Source organism: Hippocampus bargibanti, linkage group LG08 (genome assembly GCF_051943395.1).
Source record: "Hippocampus bargibanti isolate YZ-2025 linkage group LG08, ASM5194339v1, whole genome shotgun sequence".
Lineage (NCBI taxonomy): Eukaryota > Metazoa > Chordata > Actinopteri > Syngnathiformes > Syngnathidae > Hippocampus > Hippocampus bargibanti.
In genome coordinates this window covers 14,781,875-14,798,168 of record NC_142741.1, presented here as the reverse complement: position 1 = coordinate 14,798,168, position 16,294 = coordinate 14,781,875, and the positions used below count along the sequence as shown (strand labels likewise).

Below are 16,294 nucleotides of genomic sequence, written 5' to 3'. Positions count from 1 at the left end.
TGGGGGGGGGGGGGCTATAAAATGGGGGACCCAGCTACAGTCCATGGAGGCCCCCTAATACAGACCTGGATGCTGAATAAGCAAAAATGATAATAACAATAAAACATTTGACCATAAAATGAATAACAAATGACCCAACGACCAACACTGAAACCTTGCTGACCAAAAATGACCACAAATGACCAAAACATTGAAGTGAAAGAAAAGTGACACACTTATAATTTTAAATTCCAGATAGTTCATGAGTTCGCCTGCTAATATTTACTCATAAAAATCTGTTTCAAAGTTTTAAAGGTCAAGTGTGAAGTCATTTTAGAAAATCCTGAAATAAATATTTTACTTCACGTAAAATCTTTATTGTTAAGCACATGCTATGAGTATAACGATGAACCTAGGTGTGTTTCATTCAAAAAGAAAAAAAAATGCTCAAAATAGTTTTAGCCTATGTATTACTCAACAGATGGTTGGTTGCGTTTACTTCACCTATGACCTTTAAGTTAAAAGTTTGTGCCACCTCTTTCCCAGCAGGATCCGCCTTCGACATGGCCATTTATCTGTTTACCCTGTTGTGTTTTGTACGCAAAACATTGGATAGTTTTTGCAGTACCAGAACAGTGTAACATTAAAATTCTTCATTCTCCTTAAAATGCTCAGTACAAGGCAGTAAGCAGAGGGTCATAAACATGCTCAGTCAAGGACATGTGGATCAATGAGATCAACTGAGAGAGCCTCTCATGTCATGATTGAAGAGACCCACTTCTCTTGGATTTCTTGTTTGCTTTCCATCAAGAGGAACACAATAAAAGAAAAAATGAAAATGTATTTTATTGTCATTCATTGGACTAATTCACCTAATTCATCTACATGGCAGGGGTCCCTCATTCATGGCCTTTTTTTCAGCTTTTTACACACCACCCTGGACTTCCACTATCGATGAATGTAGTCATAAGTGGAGCCCACCCATACGCACATTAAGACTGCACTTTGTGCTGGACTTGTGATTGACAAGAATATAGAGGCCAATAAGAATAAAAGTAAGAGGTTTAATATTAAAGGTGTGCGTGCAGAAAGGAGTATATGAAGAGTGGGAAACATTGAATTCTGCCAAGTGACTTCATATTAACCATTAGGAGCACTGCCGTTGCCAAGGGAACGGCATGTTGCTGGGTTCTTTCCCAACTGCTGTGTATGCGTGTGTGTGTGTGTGTGTGTGTGTGTGTGTGTGTGTGTGTGTGTGTGTGTGTGTGTGTGTGTGTGTGTGTGTGTGTGTGTGTGTGTGTGTGTGTGTGTGTGTGTGTGTGTGTGTGTGTGTGTGTGTGTGTGTGTGTGTGTGTGTGTGTGTGTGTGTGTGTGTGTGTGTGTGTGTGTGTGTGTGACTATTAACTGTCTGTCTGTCTGTGGGTGTGTGTGACTATTAACAAGCAAATCTATTCTGTCTCTGTCTGTCTGTCTGTCTGTCTGTCTGTCTAATTAATGTTTAATTTAAATACTTGTCCCCTTAGGGTCATGTGTCGAACTCAAGGCCAGGGCGCCAAATCTAGCCCACTTCATAATTTTATGACCCGCAAAAAGCAAATCAACCAACTGTACACCATCAGCGATTTCAAATATATGATCCCCCACTTCTCTCAGCTTCCACATACAGGATATGTGGGAGTATAAAAAAAAACCTCAAATTTCAAAACACTGCTTGCCATGGAACATACTTTATTGTGTTTTTATTACGTTTATACTTGTAATTGTCATACATCAACTTTTCAAATATTAATTCATGTTATTTAGTCCTTCGCTTCTTCTTTTCCTTTCGGCTTTTCCCTTCAAGGGGTCGCCACAGCAGATCAGTGTCCTCCATCTTTAGAGGTTTGATCCACATGTTTGTTTTGGCCAAGCTTTTACGTTGGATGCCCTTCCTGACACAACCCTCTGTATTTATCCGGGCTTGGGACTGGCATCCCATAAGGCATAATTAACATAACATTGTGTTTAACAATAAATATTCAAAAATACATGAGACAATGACTGAATACAAGCATTGCAAATCAAATTACAATATCAATTTTTTTTTGTACAAAGTACCCAGCCATTCCAAAAGATGAAAGCTCTTACTCTAATTTTCAGCCTTTTTATCTTGGTGCTCCTGTTCTGTGCCAATTCATGCAAGAATAGCTTTGTTTCTTAGTTGCTCTCAGTGGTTTTTTTCAAATAAGAAAATAATAATTCTAGCTTTTTTTTTTTTATCAAACCAAACAATCTTATCAAAGGAAAATCCTAATAGGCAGCTACTGTTTCTTCATCCGCCTTATAGCTGTGGGCATAAACAAGCAACATACAGATGCTCTTTGTTTCCAAAGACAGACAATGACCTTTCCCAGCTCGCTACAGGTAATAGCATCACTTTAATAGCGTTGTGGATTTGCGAGGGCCGCTGTGTCCACGGCTAATGTGTTCTCTAAAGCCTGGATGGGCTGAGTGTGTTTGTCTAAGAAGGGCCCAATAGTTGGTTTAACGCAGCCCAAACGATGTTTAAAGTCACATAAACCTTTACAGACTCAGCTTGGCTTTGAGGGATTTGGAAGCAGTAAGAAGGCTGAAAGTGTATTCAAGCCAAAGGCTGGGTAAACATTGTAAAAATAAAAAAAGACAGTTCATTTTATTTTTTACGCTTAATCAGTGACATATTGAAATTTAGGCCATGGATGTATTTCCAATGAAAAGGATCAGAATGCAGGAACAGTGAATTGGTGTCATTTCACTTTTTATCTTAATCATCTCAAAAGATCCCTGAATTAAGTGGCTTCCCTTAAGATTCTCAAGCCTCTTCTTCAACCATATTATGCGCTTCAATTTTCAAATGTGGAGGCATTCTATTAATACCCACAGAAAGCCTGTCAGTCCGTCTTTGTTGGATGCCATTTTGCATACAAATGACAGTTTTGTAAATTGACCACATCCCTTCAAATGTAACTTACATCCAATATGGTTATTTAAATATGGGATTATGCATATTTTCCTAATTCATTTTTGAGCCAACCTGTAATTTTGTAAGTAGGTAAGATCCCACTATTTAACTCCCACTTAAGTTTCCAATTGTGAAAATCCGTGGAACTTTCTAACCCTATGCATGTTTTGTGTCAGGGTCCAGACTCAGTATCTATATTTTTTGCATGCTTGTTTTTGTCAGGAATATAATTCCAACCTCACATGAACAGCAAAACACAGATGGTATTATGCTTTAAAAAACACACACAACTGGCTCCTCATCTGACATTCTCCAGTACCACCCAGGCAGACATTGTGGGTGTGCAGTGTGTGTGTGTGTGTGTGTGTGTGTGTGTGTGTGTGTGTGTGTGTGTGTGTGTGTGTGTGTGTGTGTGTGTGTGTGTGTGTGTGTGTGCGTGCGTGCGTGCGTGCGTGCGTGCGTGCGTGCGTGCGTGCGTGTGTGCGTGCGTGCGTGCGTGCGTGCGTGCGTGCGTGCGTGCGTGCACCCAAGTTCCTTCTGACTGAAGTCATATTGAAAAGACTGCCAGGGTTTTCAAGCTGCCCATTTTACTTACATCACATGATGGCTTCTTGTCTGACCTGTGTTGATTTTCTCAAGTGTTCATCATGTCGGCTACCGCAGTTCAACACATTTGAAGTTGGAATATGGGTCGAATATAGTCTAACTCTTTTGAATCTGACTGTGGTGACAAAAATGAAAGAGGTTGAGCTGAATGAAGCTTATTGTTGGACACAAAGGGAAAAGGGTGGGATGAACAAGACTAACTAGTGAAGTTTACTCAGTAGAAACGAGAGTCAAAATGATTCATGCGGATCATAAGAAAACAAAACTAACAGAACTAGAATCCATCAAGCTACTCAGGATTGAAATATCCATCTGCATGTGACTAGACCATTTCTGTATTGATGGTGGTTGATATAAAACAAATTCTGTTTCATCTAAAATAATGCTTTCACAGGAAAAATGAAAAGAAAAGAAATACAGTAAAGTCTCGTTATATCGATATCGGATATATCGATAGTCCCGGTTATATCGATATTTTTTCGGACTCCCTTGAATATCGATATAACGAGACTTTACTGTACATTATTAACAACAGTAAGGACAGTTTTAAATCACCAAATTCTTGTTTATTTATCCTCATCAATAGTAGACCCCAACAGCAGAAAATTTACTGACTGAGATAACTAATTGCAACAACTGTCAGTGCAATTCACTATACAAACATTCTTAACATCTATTGTCACTTGAAATATCTATATCACTTTTGTATACTTACTCTTGGTTTGATTGTAAGCTCCCACTTCTAGATAGGTTGTAGCTGGTAGGCTTGTTTGAAATTATGTCACATACATACGTAGAGAAAATGTGGGGTTGAGCTGCCTCTCTCTATGTACAACAACAGCAAAAAACAAAAACTTTGAATGGCATTTTTTTGATCAAGCGAGCAGGCTGCTCCATAGTTTACAGAGATGATGTAAGATTAGTTTTATTCTGACTAAAGAGGACAAAGAAAAATCATTGAACTCAAATGAAAAAAGCACATTTGTGTTTCTTTGACAAGACCCTCGGAGACTGCCATATGACAATGTTTGTTTCTGCGGTATGACAGACCGCAGACAGAATTCAATTGAGTCAAATGGTAAAAAAAGCTAATTGTTTTCCTCTAATAGAAATGAAAAAAAGTGAGTCAGCGGACCATATCAGAGAGGCCAGACTAAGATGGTTTGGACACATCCAGTCGAGACAGAGTGAATATATTGGAAGAAGCCTTGAACTGCCACGCAGGAGTCCCAAAGAGGAGGTTTTTGGATGTTGTCAAAGAGAACATGAAGGTAGCTAGTGTGCGAGAAGAGGATGCAAAAAACAGGGTTAGATGGAGGACACTGATTCGCTGTGGCGGCCACTGAAGGGAAAAGCTGAAAGGAAAAGAAGAAAAATCAAACAATTTTCTAGTTCATGGGTGAAAGCTTAAGACCTTCCCTTTCAACATTTTATAATTGAAGAGAAAAAATCACTTTCTCTGTATCTGTTGTGAAGTCGCGATAACCTCTTCCTTTCTCGCATTGCATTTGTCAGATGTAACGATGAAATGGACAACTAAGCATAAATCAGACTATCTTGTGACTCATGAGGTCATCTTTTTCTTTTGTCAGGGTTGAGTGCAGCCAAGCTGTTGCTGGAGAACGGCGTCAGTCCCGTTGTCTTGGAAGCCCGCGACAGAGTTGGTGGTCGAACGTTAACTGTGCAGGTAAGTACCGGAGGTCCTGTGAGGATACTGGTCTCAGGGCTTTCTTGCTCTCCCATGAAAGACACTTTACTACAACTAAATTGTGAATTAATAATTAAAGGACAACTGACACAATTTTTTTGTTTCCTAACTGACATCAGAAAAACGTTTTACAGCAGGGGTGCTCATTACGTCGATCGCGATCTACCGGTCGATCGCGGAGGTAGTACTGGTCGATCGCAGCGTGACAGTAAAAAAACATTTGTCAGCCTATCAAACGTCCCGTCACCTGATTGACATACAGGGCAACCATTCAGATGCCAACTGAATTTTTACCTTTAGGTCGCCGTGCATGCGTAAACAACGGCGCTAAACGCAGCAAAATTTACAAGCTAGTCAGCGAATTACCTCAGATTTTAAGCCCTTGCTAAAACATATGGTGAGCAAAATGAGTGAGAAAGCGGGACCAAGTAAGAGGGCAAAACATGTTACTTTCATACAGAATGGGAAAATGTGGAGCGCCATTTTCGGACTGTTCATGGAAAATACGACATTGACTTCACGCCGAAAAGCCAGCTGAGAAAGAGAACGGTGGACGAACTAAAATCCCAGTTGTCCACAGCACTTATTTTTCACTCAACATACTTCAAAAGCGAAAGCCGCCACCGAAGCATCGTTGCGGGTGAGTCACGCCATCGTTAAAAACAATAAGTCCTTCCAAGACGGAGAGATGGTAAAAGAAGCATTCGTTGAAGCAGCTGACTCCTTGTTCAGAGACTTTACAAATAAGGCAGAGATATTATCTTCAATCAAAGCTCTGCAGCTGTCAAGACATACAGTTACACGGCGCTGTGAAGCCACGGCTGAGGATTTAACCCAGCAAATGTGGAAAGACATCGACGATTGTGAGTGTTCTCTGCTGAAGTCCAGGGCTCATGGACAGTTCCGTAACTTACTCACACAGGAAAAGTACCCCAACATGAGGAAATGTGCTACCTCCTTGACTGCATTATTCGGCTCCACTTATTTATGTGAGTCAGCCTTTTCCTACATGAAGATCATTAAGTCCAAATACCATTCCACCATGAATGATGAACATTTGGAAATGTGCTTGAGGCTGGCTGTCAGCAGCTACTGTCAGGACTATGCATCCCTGGCTGATTCAATTGAGTGAAAGTCATCAAAGTAAACTCAGGTAATTACAAAAAATGTTAATAGTTATGTATTATGTTATGTATATGTAGTTATTATGTGTGTTGTGCAATATTGGCTTATTCAGTTATGCAAGGTACATCAATATACATTGTACATACAAAGAATCTTTAAAACATTTGAAAATAATTATGTTTTGCATTTTTGTCGTGGGTAGATCATTTTGACTTGGTAGTTTTTATAAGTTGCTCGTATGCTGAAAAAGTGTGAGCACCCCTGTTTTACAGCATCTTAAATACCCAAACCTGACATTTTTAGTCAAATGCTAATCACCAATAAAAATGACTTAAAGTGTGCTAAAACAAGTTGAGCTGCGAATTGGCGATTTTCAGAAAGTCGCGCCCCCAGTTCGTGACGTCACGCCAAGACGTCTTGCCTTGCTCGAGAATCAAAACAATGGGTTCAGATTCGGAGAAGATGCTTTCTTGTTACTCATCCAGTTAGGAATATGATTCAAATAGTTCTGAAGAGGAAAGCATAAATGTTTGCAATCGATTAAATTAAAGGAGTCCTCCCATATCAATTCCAGCCGTCAATGACGGCAATGTAACACCCAGAAAATGCAGAAGATGGCGCCTAAGCTCTGTTGGAAATGGGCTGATTTGTCTGCTGGGAACTTTTCAGACGAAACAAAGTACTGCAAAATGCATTGTGTGTCGCTTTCTCGGTCAGGGGCATTCCAAACGTGACGTCACGTAGGGATCGTCATCAACTCGAAAACAAGACTTCCTGAATATTCAGCGCGAGTCTTAAAACGTAAAATATAGCTATATGCGGTGTAATCTTTGTAAAATACGCTCAGTGGAAGTCATTTGAAGTGATTTTACAAATTATGGACACAACTTGTCCAGAGGCGTCGGTTGTCCTTTAAATGATTTAATCTTCGACATTTCACATTTCTTTCAGTTTTTAGGATCACATTTTTTTTACTGTATATGAAAGTGTTCCTGACCAGCATTACAACTGCAAACAACCCATAAACCCTTGCATTTGCACAAATGGTGCGAGGAAAGCCATCAATAAAAGATGCCTCCTTCTACCCGAGTCAATGCTATGACAATTAACTATGCACTGTCTTAACTGCATTTATATGATGTTTTATTTTAGAATAAGGAGACCAAATGGGTGGACCTGGGTGGTGCTTACGTTGGTCCGACACAGAATCGCATTCTTCGTTTGGCGAAGCAATATGGTGTCAAGACCTACAAAGTCAACGAGCAAGAGCAGTTGTTGCATTATGTCAACGTGAGTGTTCAAACATTATTCGTACATTGATTGTTTATTTTTTTTTTTTTTTGGGGGGGGGGGGGGGGGATGGGGGCTTATATTTTGACATTCACCAGGTCTATGGGTGTGTTTTCCACCTGGGATCACACTCCTGAGCCTCCCTGGTAAGTTCTATGCACAGGGTGCTGGAAAGGACAGTCTGTCGGGAATTAGAATCTCAGATTCAGGAGGATTAGTGTGATTTTTTTTTTTTTTTTTTTTTTTTTTTCTTCCCTTGGCACAGTCGAACAGTTATACACCCTCTACGGAGTCTACGCGGTCTTTGCTGATACATGTGACCTTGACTAACTGGTCTCTTTGTGTTTTGTGCATTTGGAGTAGGTGTTCATTGTGTCCATCTGAGATTTTTCGGGGGATTGCTTAGGGACTGTTCGATCCCTGTATGGCCGATGTCAGAGTTTGGTTCCCATCTCCAGCAGGAAGTTGGATTTTTTTCGAGTGAAGAGTGGTCTCTACCGAGGCTGCAACGATTATAACGATTCTGTTCATTAACCTTTATGGCCAGATTGCCAGTCAGAGGCAAAGTGTTGGCTGTCTGGTTTTGTTGGCTTCAGTATTGCATCACTGATTTTTTTTTTTTAGATGATGTGGTACTGTTGGCTTCACTAAGCTGCAATCCAACTCGCACTGGAGTGAGTCAGAGCCGAGCATGAAGAGGTTGGGATGAAAATCAGCACCTCCAAATCTGTGACCATGCTTGATAAAGGTTGGACTGCCCTCTCTAGGTCAGGGAGGAGATTCTCCTCCAAGTCAAGTGTCTTGGTGTCTTCTTTACGAGTGAGGGTAGAATGGAGCGGAAGATCGACATATACCTATATCCTAAGAGCATCTGCAGCAATGCAGACTTTATTGTTCTGAAATTTGAAGCTCTCAATATACCGGTTGATCTATGTTACAACCCTCCACTTTGGTCATGAGCTATAGGTCATGACCGAAAGGAAGAGATCCCTAATTCAAGTGATTAAAAATTGTTTACTCAGCAGGGTGTCTGGCGTCTCTCTTAGAGATAAAGTGAGTATCTTGGTCATGTGGTCCTTACAGAAGAGCCACTGGGAGTGGTGATCCAGGGACATTCCACTAGGAGGAGGGCCTGGGGACAACTGTCTCTCAGCTGACCTGGGAATGCCTTGGAATTCCCATGGAAAAGCTTGACTTAGTGGTGAGGGTGACAGAAGTCTAATCTTTTCTACTAATGCTGCTGCTCCTCCCACGAATCAATCCCACATGTGTGTAAAAAAATTCATGGTGCACAATATATAAATAACATTTTGGAATAAGTGGCCAAACCATCTTTCGGAAGAAAAGATAACAGCATACACTCATCTAGAAATAAAATCTAAAAGATTTTGAACCAGCACCAAACAAACAATCCCTCCGTAACCATCCCATGTGTACTTGGAGATGAGCGATGCCCATCTTTGCCTGGGGGCTATGATGCATTTTTTTTTATTGTGTCTGAAAGGATTGCTGAAAGCACTTGAAGAAAAAGGCCATCTTTCTTTGCTGTTGCTCCGTCTTTTGTTAGCATTTGATGCTCTGCTTTTTTTAATGCTGTTTTCTTCATCCACATGATTTGATTTCATGCTGCCGCCATGTTTCTACCCCAGCTCTCAATCACATGACTGACTCCAGCATGTGTATCTTATCTGGTTTTCGGCTATGTGGCTTAAGTCACCGCTTCATAACATCAGAGAAAGACTTGGAGGATCAGGCTACGTACACCACCAATCGAACTAAATTTAAACATCGCTATTAGTTTCAACATACTATTAACATGAGCCATTGTGCGAGTGCGTTTCCCCTAACGACTATCACAGTATGATCCATTTGTAGCTTCCTGGCCGTGGGCCCCATCAGAAGCTCAGCACTATGTCACAAAGTATGTTGTTATACATGTGTGAAAAGGATACATCGGAATAACGATGGCCTCAAGACACAGTAGTGATAACTTCAGAATCAGAATCAGAAAACCTTTATTCGTCCCACGATGGGGAAATTTGCAGTCCACAGCATCAATTTGAAAGGGGGTGGGGTGATGGGGTGAAAGGATAGAAAACAAGATATTCTAAGCGTAGCAAAATAAAAATGTCAACTATCCTGTAAATGTGCAAAACCGTTTCATAAAAAAAAAACCTGTACATAGTGCAAGTATCAAGAAAGGCATATTGATATATGTAGCTGTATTACATCAACCCATATTTACAAGTGTCCAGTTTTTTTCACATTTCTATACTTATTTAATATTGCTAGTTTTGAAAGTTCTGCACATCAATGTTATTGCCTGCCTTGATAAGACACAATTGTTGCCAATTTTAAGTGATTGCATATTCGATTATCGAGTGACACGTAAGACTTTCTATTTGAACATGCTGATGAGATTAGCGTTGAAATAATATTTGTACTCATTTTTAAACATTACACTAGCCACAAACAACAAAGGTGTTCTGTTTGTTTCACAATATACATTTTTAATTTACATATGTTGAATAAGAAAGTATTTAGATGTAAACAAAAGCGCTTTTCAGCGCACACATACACTTTACAAGTAGTACTTAAAATGCAAAATAAATGTACGCCTAAAAACAAGCATACATAATTGACATAAAATAGATCTAAAAGGAAGCATGGGTAAAAGAGACTATATTTGTGGCAAAAGTTCATCCTCCTTTGTGTTTCTTTTGTTTTAACAGTTAAAATGTCTCATTACAAAACTGCAAATTACATAAATACGAAAATCGGCTTTTTTTATATTTGATTGAGTTGATTAACCATAGTTCATGAACCATAAAATAAGTACTCAACTATGCACTAAATTTGGGGCGGGCGGGGTGTCAAGTGGTTAGCACGTCGACTTCACAGTTCAGAGGTTGTGGGTTAAATCCGGCCACCCTGTGTGGAGTTTGCATGAGGAATAAGCAGTTGGGAAGAATGAATGCACCAAATTTCCCTTATTTAACAAATGATTTAAGTAATTAAAAATATTCTCATGTGTGATTGTTACAGCCAAGAAAACAACAAACAAAAATAGGTTAACCTTTTTATTCCAATCTGATAATGTTGCATGGTAATATGAGTTGTGTACATTATTTTGACAAGCAAACCTTAGCCAGCTGCACCTCAGCAGGTTTATTCAGAAAGACAGTCCCCATGTCTCTTAAAGGCTGTTATTAAAGAGACAGTGACATACTTAAGAGAACTGCTGGTGACCTGGAAGGCAATTGCTGCCTTGAATGGCGGTGGACTTTTAGCGACTCAGCACGTGTGCGCAGCCATTGTGTAATCAGGGGCTATCCTTGCTAGCGTGGCAGCATTGCTAATCAGCTTTTCCTTGGCAGATTGTAATCCAAAAGGCCAGTGCTTGCTTTCAGTATCGGCAGGCTTCTGAGCCCTGCAGCGGTCAGCACTGTAATCTTTCATGTCACTCATTGGCCAGCAGACTTTTTATTAGACATTTTATCACCTTATTATATTTTTACAGTAGGCTTTATCACTCCAGTAGTATCGTACAGCTTCATTGCAATTGTGACAAACATCATGTTATTAAGTGCTATTCTGATCTTTATTGCCATGTTATTTGTGTGCCTTAATTTCCTTTTTGTATGTATTCCTGCCAAAAGTGGTCGACACAAATATCTTATATTTAAAAGTACCTTTGAAGCACATATGTAATTCAGAGCAATTAAAAGTATGAGAAGAACTAAAATTACATGACGCTCGTGAACATGGACACATAATATTGCTTGTCATATGTCTTCACAGTTAGACTCTAACAGTTAGAGTCTAACTGCAATGAAATCCTTTTCTTTATTAACTCATTCACTGCCAGACGTGCAAAAATGTGTCCACTCCAATGCCAATATTTTTGTCATTGTCGCTTGAATTCCAGGACCCACAGAATATTGAGTTTTAGGACTACATAAACATTCAATACATATTTAGAAACCTTGGACTCTTCTTTCATCAGAAAAAAATAGTTAATTCCTAAATTATATGGATCTGGACATATTAGTTTTTATAGCGCTTAAACAACAGCTGAAGCTGCAACAAAGCACTAACATGGAAAAAAGGGAAATGCTGCCCCCTTGTGGAAAAGAAAAAACATTGCCAGAGGCCATGGCGCTTTATCGGCACCCCAGGCATGAAAAAACAAAACCTGAACAAATTCGGGAATAGCATTCTACATCATGTTTTCAATGACCGAATAAATTCGTGAATGACTTAAAAGACGATGTCTCCACGTAATGGAATATTGCATTTGATTTTGTGCAGGGAGCTTGTTCACACCATGTGATTAAACCAGCATGCAGACACATCAATCCGGAGATATCGAGATCGGAATGTACAACAATTGCTCATGCCAATTAATTTGAAGGACACGAAATTGTGTACTGTTGCAGCGGGGTGCCGGTGTTCGACTAAAAAGCGAGACATTTACAGTATTTAAAAAGGATGATACAGCTGGTGAATGATTGAGCCATAGCTTTATTTTGAAGGAATGCAATTTGGATGATCATTACGTACATAAAAGAATGAGAGCTGTAAATGTAGAACTGATTGATACTGTCATGCAAGTATCAAATGAGCAGTATGATTATTAGGATATTATGATTCAGCTCTTGAGCCGTTCCCAGTATTTTACTTACCATACCATCACCGACAGGACTTCGCATTAGGCCTGTGTCCTGTTTTCAGCTGCGCGAAAGGCGATTGGCTGCTCTCGGGTGAAGAAGCAGATGCTTCGGTGCATCCCCTTCCTCCTTCACGCAATGCGCGCGCGTATGTGTGTGTGTGTGTGTGTGGGAGTGTGTGTGTGTGTGTGTGTTTTCACTTCATCATTATTGCCATGGAAACACTAATAAACGGTTGCTTGTGGCAGCAGACATTTCTGAACACCTTTCAAAATCACAGGATTGTCATGTGACTTATCTCTGCAATATATACTGTGTGTATACAATGGGACCTTGGCTTACGAACGTAATTAGTTCCCAGACAGAGTGTATAAGGCGAAAAGTGTGTATCCCAAAAATTAATTTCCCATAGCAAACCATTAAAATGAGAATAATCCGTTCCCAGGTCCCCATAAAACATAATTTTCTACTTTCTAATTTTCTAAACCTTAAAACTACACAAAATATACCTTATTTTATGTATAATAAATGTGCTATAGTGTTATGATTAAAGAAATAAACTGTACTGTACAATAAAGTCATTTTATTTACCTTTGTGATGGTCGTTAATGGCTTGATGGAATGGAGTGTCCGGTTTCCTCAGCATTAAACACTTGATGAGGAACATGGGCTTCTTTCACCATATTTAGGAATTATCCCTTGTAGGTGTTTTCTCTGTGATAATTGTATCTAGTTCTTCATCAATTGTGATCTGTTCAGCTGGATTGATAGCTTTTTGCATCAAGTGTACTGATGATTTATGCGGGTTATTTGTGGAGCCTGATTAATGGGATATTTTAACCTTCCAGTCTACACTCTGCTTTTATCAAAGTTGAAATGGGTCCAAATTTCACTGTTTTCTATCTATTTTCTCACTATTTCACTTTTGTTTGTTTTCTGTCATCTCCCTTTCGTGTGTGTGTTTTTTCCCTCTCACGCTGTCTCCCTGTCTCTTTAATGTTTAACCCCCCACCCCCCACCCCTGGGTTCTTGACCAATCACGTGGCTTTAACCGAAGAAGCTATTTTGTTTTTTGGAGAACGGCCTCACTCTCTCTCTGTCTGTAACCCCATCTACCACTGCTGCGTTCTTGACCAATCACATGGCTTTAACCGAAGACTGGGGGCAGGGAATAGAGGACAAAAACAGTGGCCACCATTTTATTGTTAGAACGGGCTCGTTCGCGAACAACACATCACTCATTGTGGCAGCTCCGTGTGTATCCCGAAAAATATCATTCATTTTCATAAATGTAACATCAGTAAACTGAAAAGTTTGTAAGCCAAGGGGTTTGTAAACCGAGGTTTCACTGTATAAGTGCCTTTCAAATCTCTCAAGGACACTTTTCAGTCACAGACAAGCATAGATACAATAATAAATAAAATACAATGATAAATAGAAACGAGAGAGCTACACAGAAAGTGCATGTGTGTGTGGTTTGCCTGTTATGTCGTGATACAAACTAAATACAGTAATCACCACCAATGTGGTTATACAGTATACACTAATGGATTTCAGAAGAATAGAGAAACAATATTTGAAGATGCTTTCATTTTTTTCCATTTCATACACAAGAAAAATTGTTTTGCATAATCAATGACAATCTTTGACCTTTGTCACAATGAACATTCTCCGCGTGAGATTCTAATCAAACTGTCTTCATAAGTGTTAAGAAATAGTTCAAATGTCCAGCCTTTAACAATAGCACAATTGTCATACAAAGTATTAAATCACTTGAAGTAAAGTGGAAGACATTTTGCAATCATCATCATCTGAATGTGTTTTGACAGTAATTATATTAGTACAAAACACATTTGAAATGTATTGGTCATTCTAGAACCGTTAGCGCATTTTTGGCATCAATATCTGATTTCATGTAATTACTTTTTTTATTGTTTAAAAAAAAGCAATAAACGCAACTGTATTTTTAGATCACTTAAAAACAACCACAGCTGCATACAAAGATCTGTCAACAAAATGTATTCATACAATCAAGACAGTTAGATTAAAATGTTCACATAAAAACAGTAGAAAACACAAAATAATCAACCAAAACAATGTTTAATGCCTAAACAAAAGCCAAAGAATAAAATGTGGTTTCAGACACGGTGGCAAACTAACTTTTGTCGGGTGCTGCATCGTAGTGATGGTTTCCTTTCGAAGGGCCATGGTGACCATGAAACCAAATGAAATGTCAGAAGGGCTGTTCAAATTTTACAATTATTTTCAAGGAAGCATTGGGAGCAAAAACATTGAAATTCATTCATGTCCATGATTTAATTGTTAAAACTGCTGAGTTTACATATTTTCTGTCCAAATACATTGGAGATACAGAAAGTGCAGCAGAGAGCAACCAGGCTCACCTCGGGTTATGAACAGGTAATCCCTCCACAAAAAGCAGATATATCAGCGTTCAATAGTGCCATCTGTTGGTCAAACCACTTGACTAAAACAGAAGGCTCTTTTCTCTCTTCTTGACCCCAAATTTTGGAGTCCAAAAATAAGGTAAAGGTGAGTTCAAAAGACTTCAAACATTCAATTTGGATGTGACTGAAAGAAGGAAGAAAGACTATTGACAGTGTTTGAAATAACGTCTGCCCGGAGGCCCGGGGCTTACAACTTTTACGTCGGGCGTACAACTTTCAAAACGTCTCGGCCCGGGTGGCCGACAACTTCTTCAAGAAAAAAACGAAAGATTATTTTCAAATCAAACATTTGTTTTATTCTATAAAGCAAAACTACAAGCAAACCGCTACAAGCCACGTGGACTCTCTGTCTAAGTGCCTTTCAAAACTCTCAAGTACACTTTACAGTCACGGTATCGTGTGAAGCACGAAACAGGCTTCTGATTGGCTGCCGTGCCGAGTATGCAAATTGCCAAACGAACGTTTGCAGCAAAGGATATTTACCATAACTTAAGCAAGGGAGCATTTGTGGTAGGTACTTCCTTAATTAAAAAAAAATACTTTATACTTCGCAACAAGTTTTTTTTTTTTGCGATTAGTTGTGTTTCAAGTTGTGAAAAATGGGGCAGGCAACTTTTCAGAGTTGTCTGGCCTGGTGTCCGCTAACTTTTTGTCATAAGTTTCAGACACTGCTATTGACTGGCAATATTCGATAACAAATAATAATCAAAACAAATAATCCAAAATTCAAAATGAAACTACATTTGGAAGTGAGACATTTCTTTGGTTGTTCTTTGACTGACCTGCGTGTTTAAAAAAAAGATCATCATGTTCTTTAAAGCCAAATATTGTATGTAAAAAGAATGCAGACATAATCTTTAAAATATTTTTTAAATGTATGCCTACTCTTGTAATGGCCACTATGCCAATGTGTTCAACTCCTAAATATTTAACCTGACTGTAATATTAATGCCTCACCAGCCATCAAAGCTTGTGGTTTAATAAACACAATATGTGAAATTAAAAATACTTCAACACCCTTCGTGTCAAGATAAAGTCTAGCGTTTATGGCAGTCATGACCATGAAATGTTATGCATCATTGTTTGCATTATGTGTGTTTAAGCGTGTACGTGTCCTTGCGTGCATGCATGTCAATCAGACAATCAATGATAAAACCAGTCTGGCGTGTTAAAGAGCACATAACTGTTATCCACTGGTGTATTTGTGTGAAGTTCATTCAAACTCAAGGTCAATGGACATAACCTTCGGTACATTATGTCCACACCTTACTTAAACAGATGCATACTTGATGGGGTGCAGCTGGAATAAGGCTCATTGATGCTGGAATTCACACACACACACACACACACACACACACACACACACACACACACACACACACACACACACACACACACATACCTACACAATCCAGGGCAACTGCATTCAACTCTGACAGACTGGCCGGCCACAGATGTGGATCAAAGCTAC

At 39.3% G+C, this 16,294-nt stretch overlaps 1 protein-coding gene across 4 annotated transcripts in view; it reads left to right on the top strand.

Moving 5' to 3' along the window:
- maoa (monoamine oxidase a) overlaps positions 1-16,294 on the top strand; it is a 47,269-nt gene that overhangs the window by 10,278 nt on the left and 20,697 nt on the right. For all 4 annotated transcript variants that reach the window (XM_089003526.1, XM_089003525.1, XM_089003523.1 and 1 more), the window contains 2 exons: positions 5,158-5,252; positions 7,551-7,688. In XM_089003526.1, coding sequence (XP_088859652.1) covers positions 5,158-5,252; positions 7,551-7,688 — 233 coding nt within the window. The remainder of the gene's footprint in view (positions 1-5,157; positions 5,253-7,550; positions 7,689-16,294) is intronic.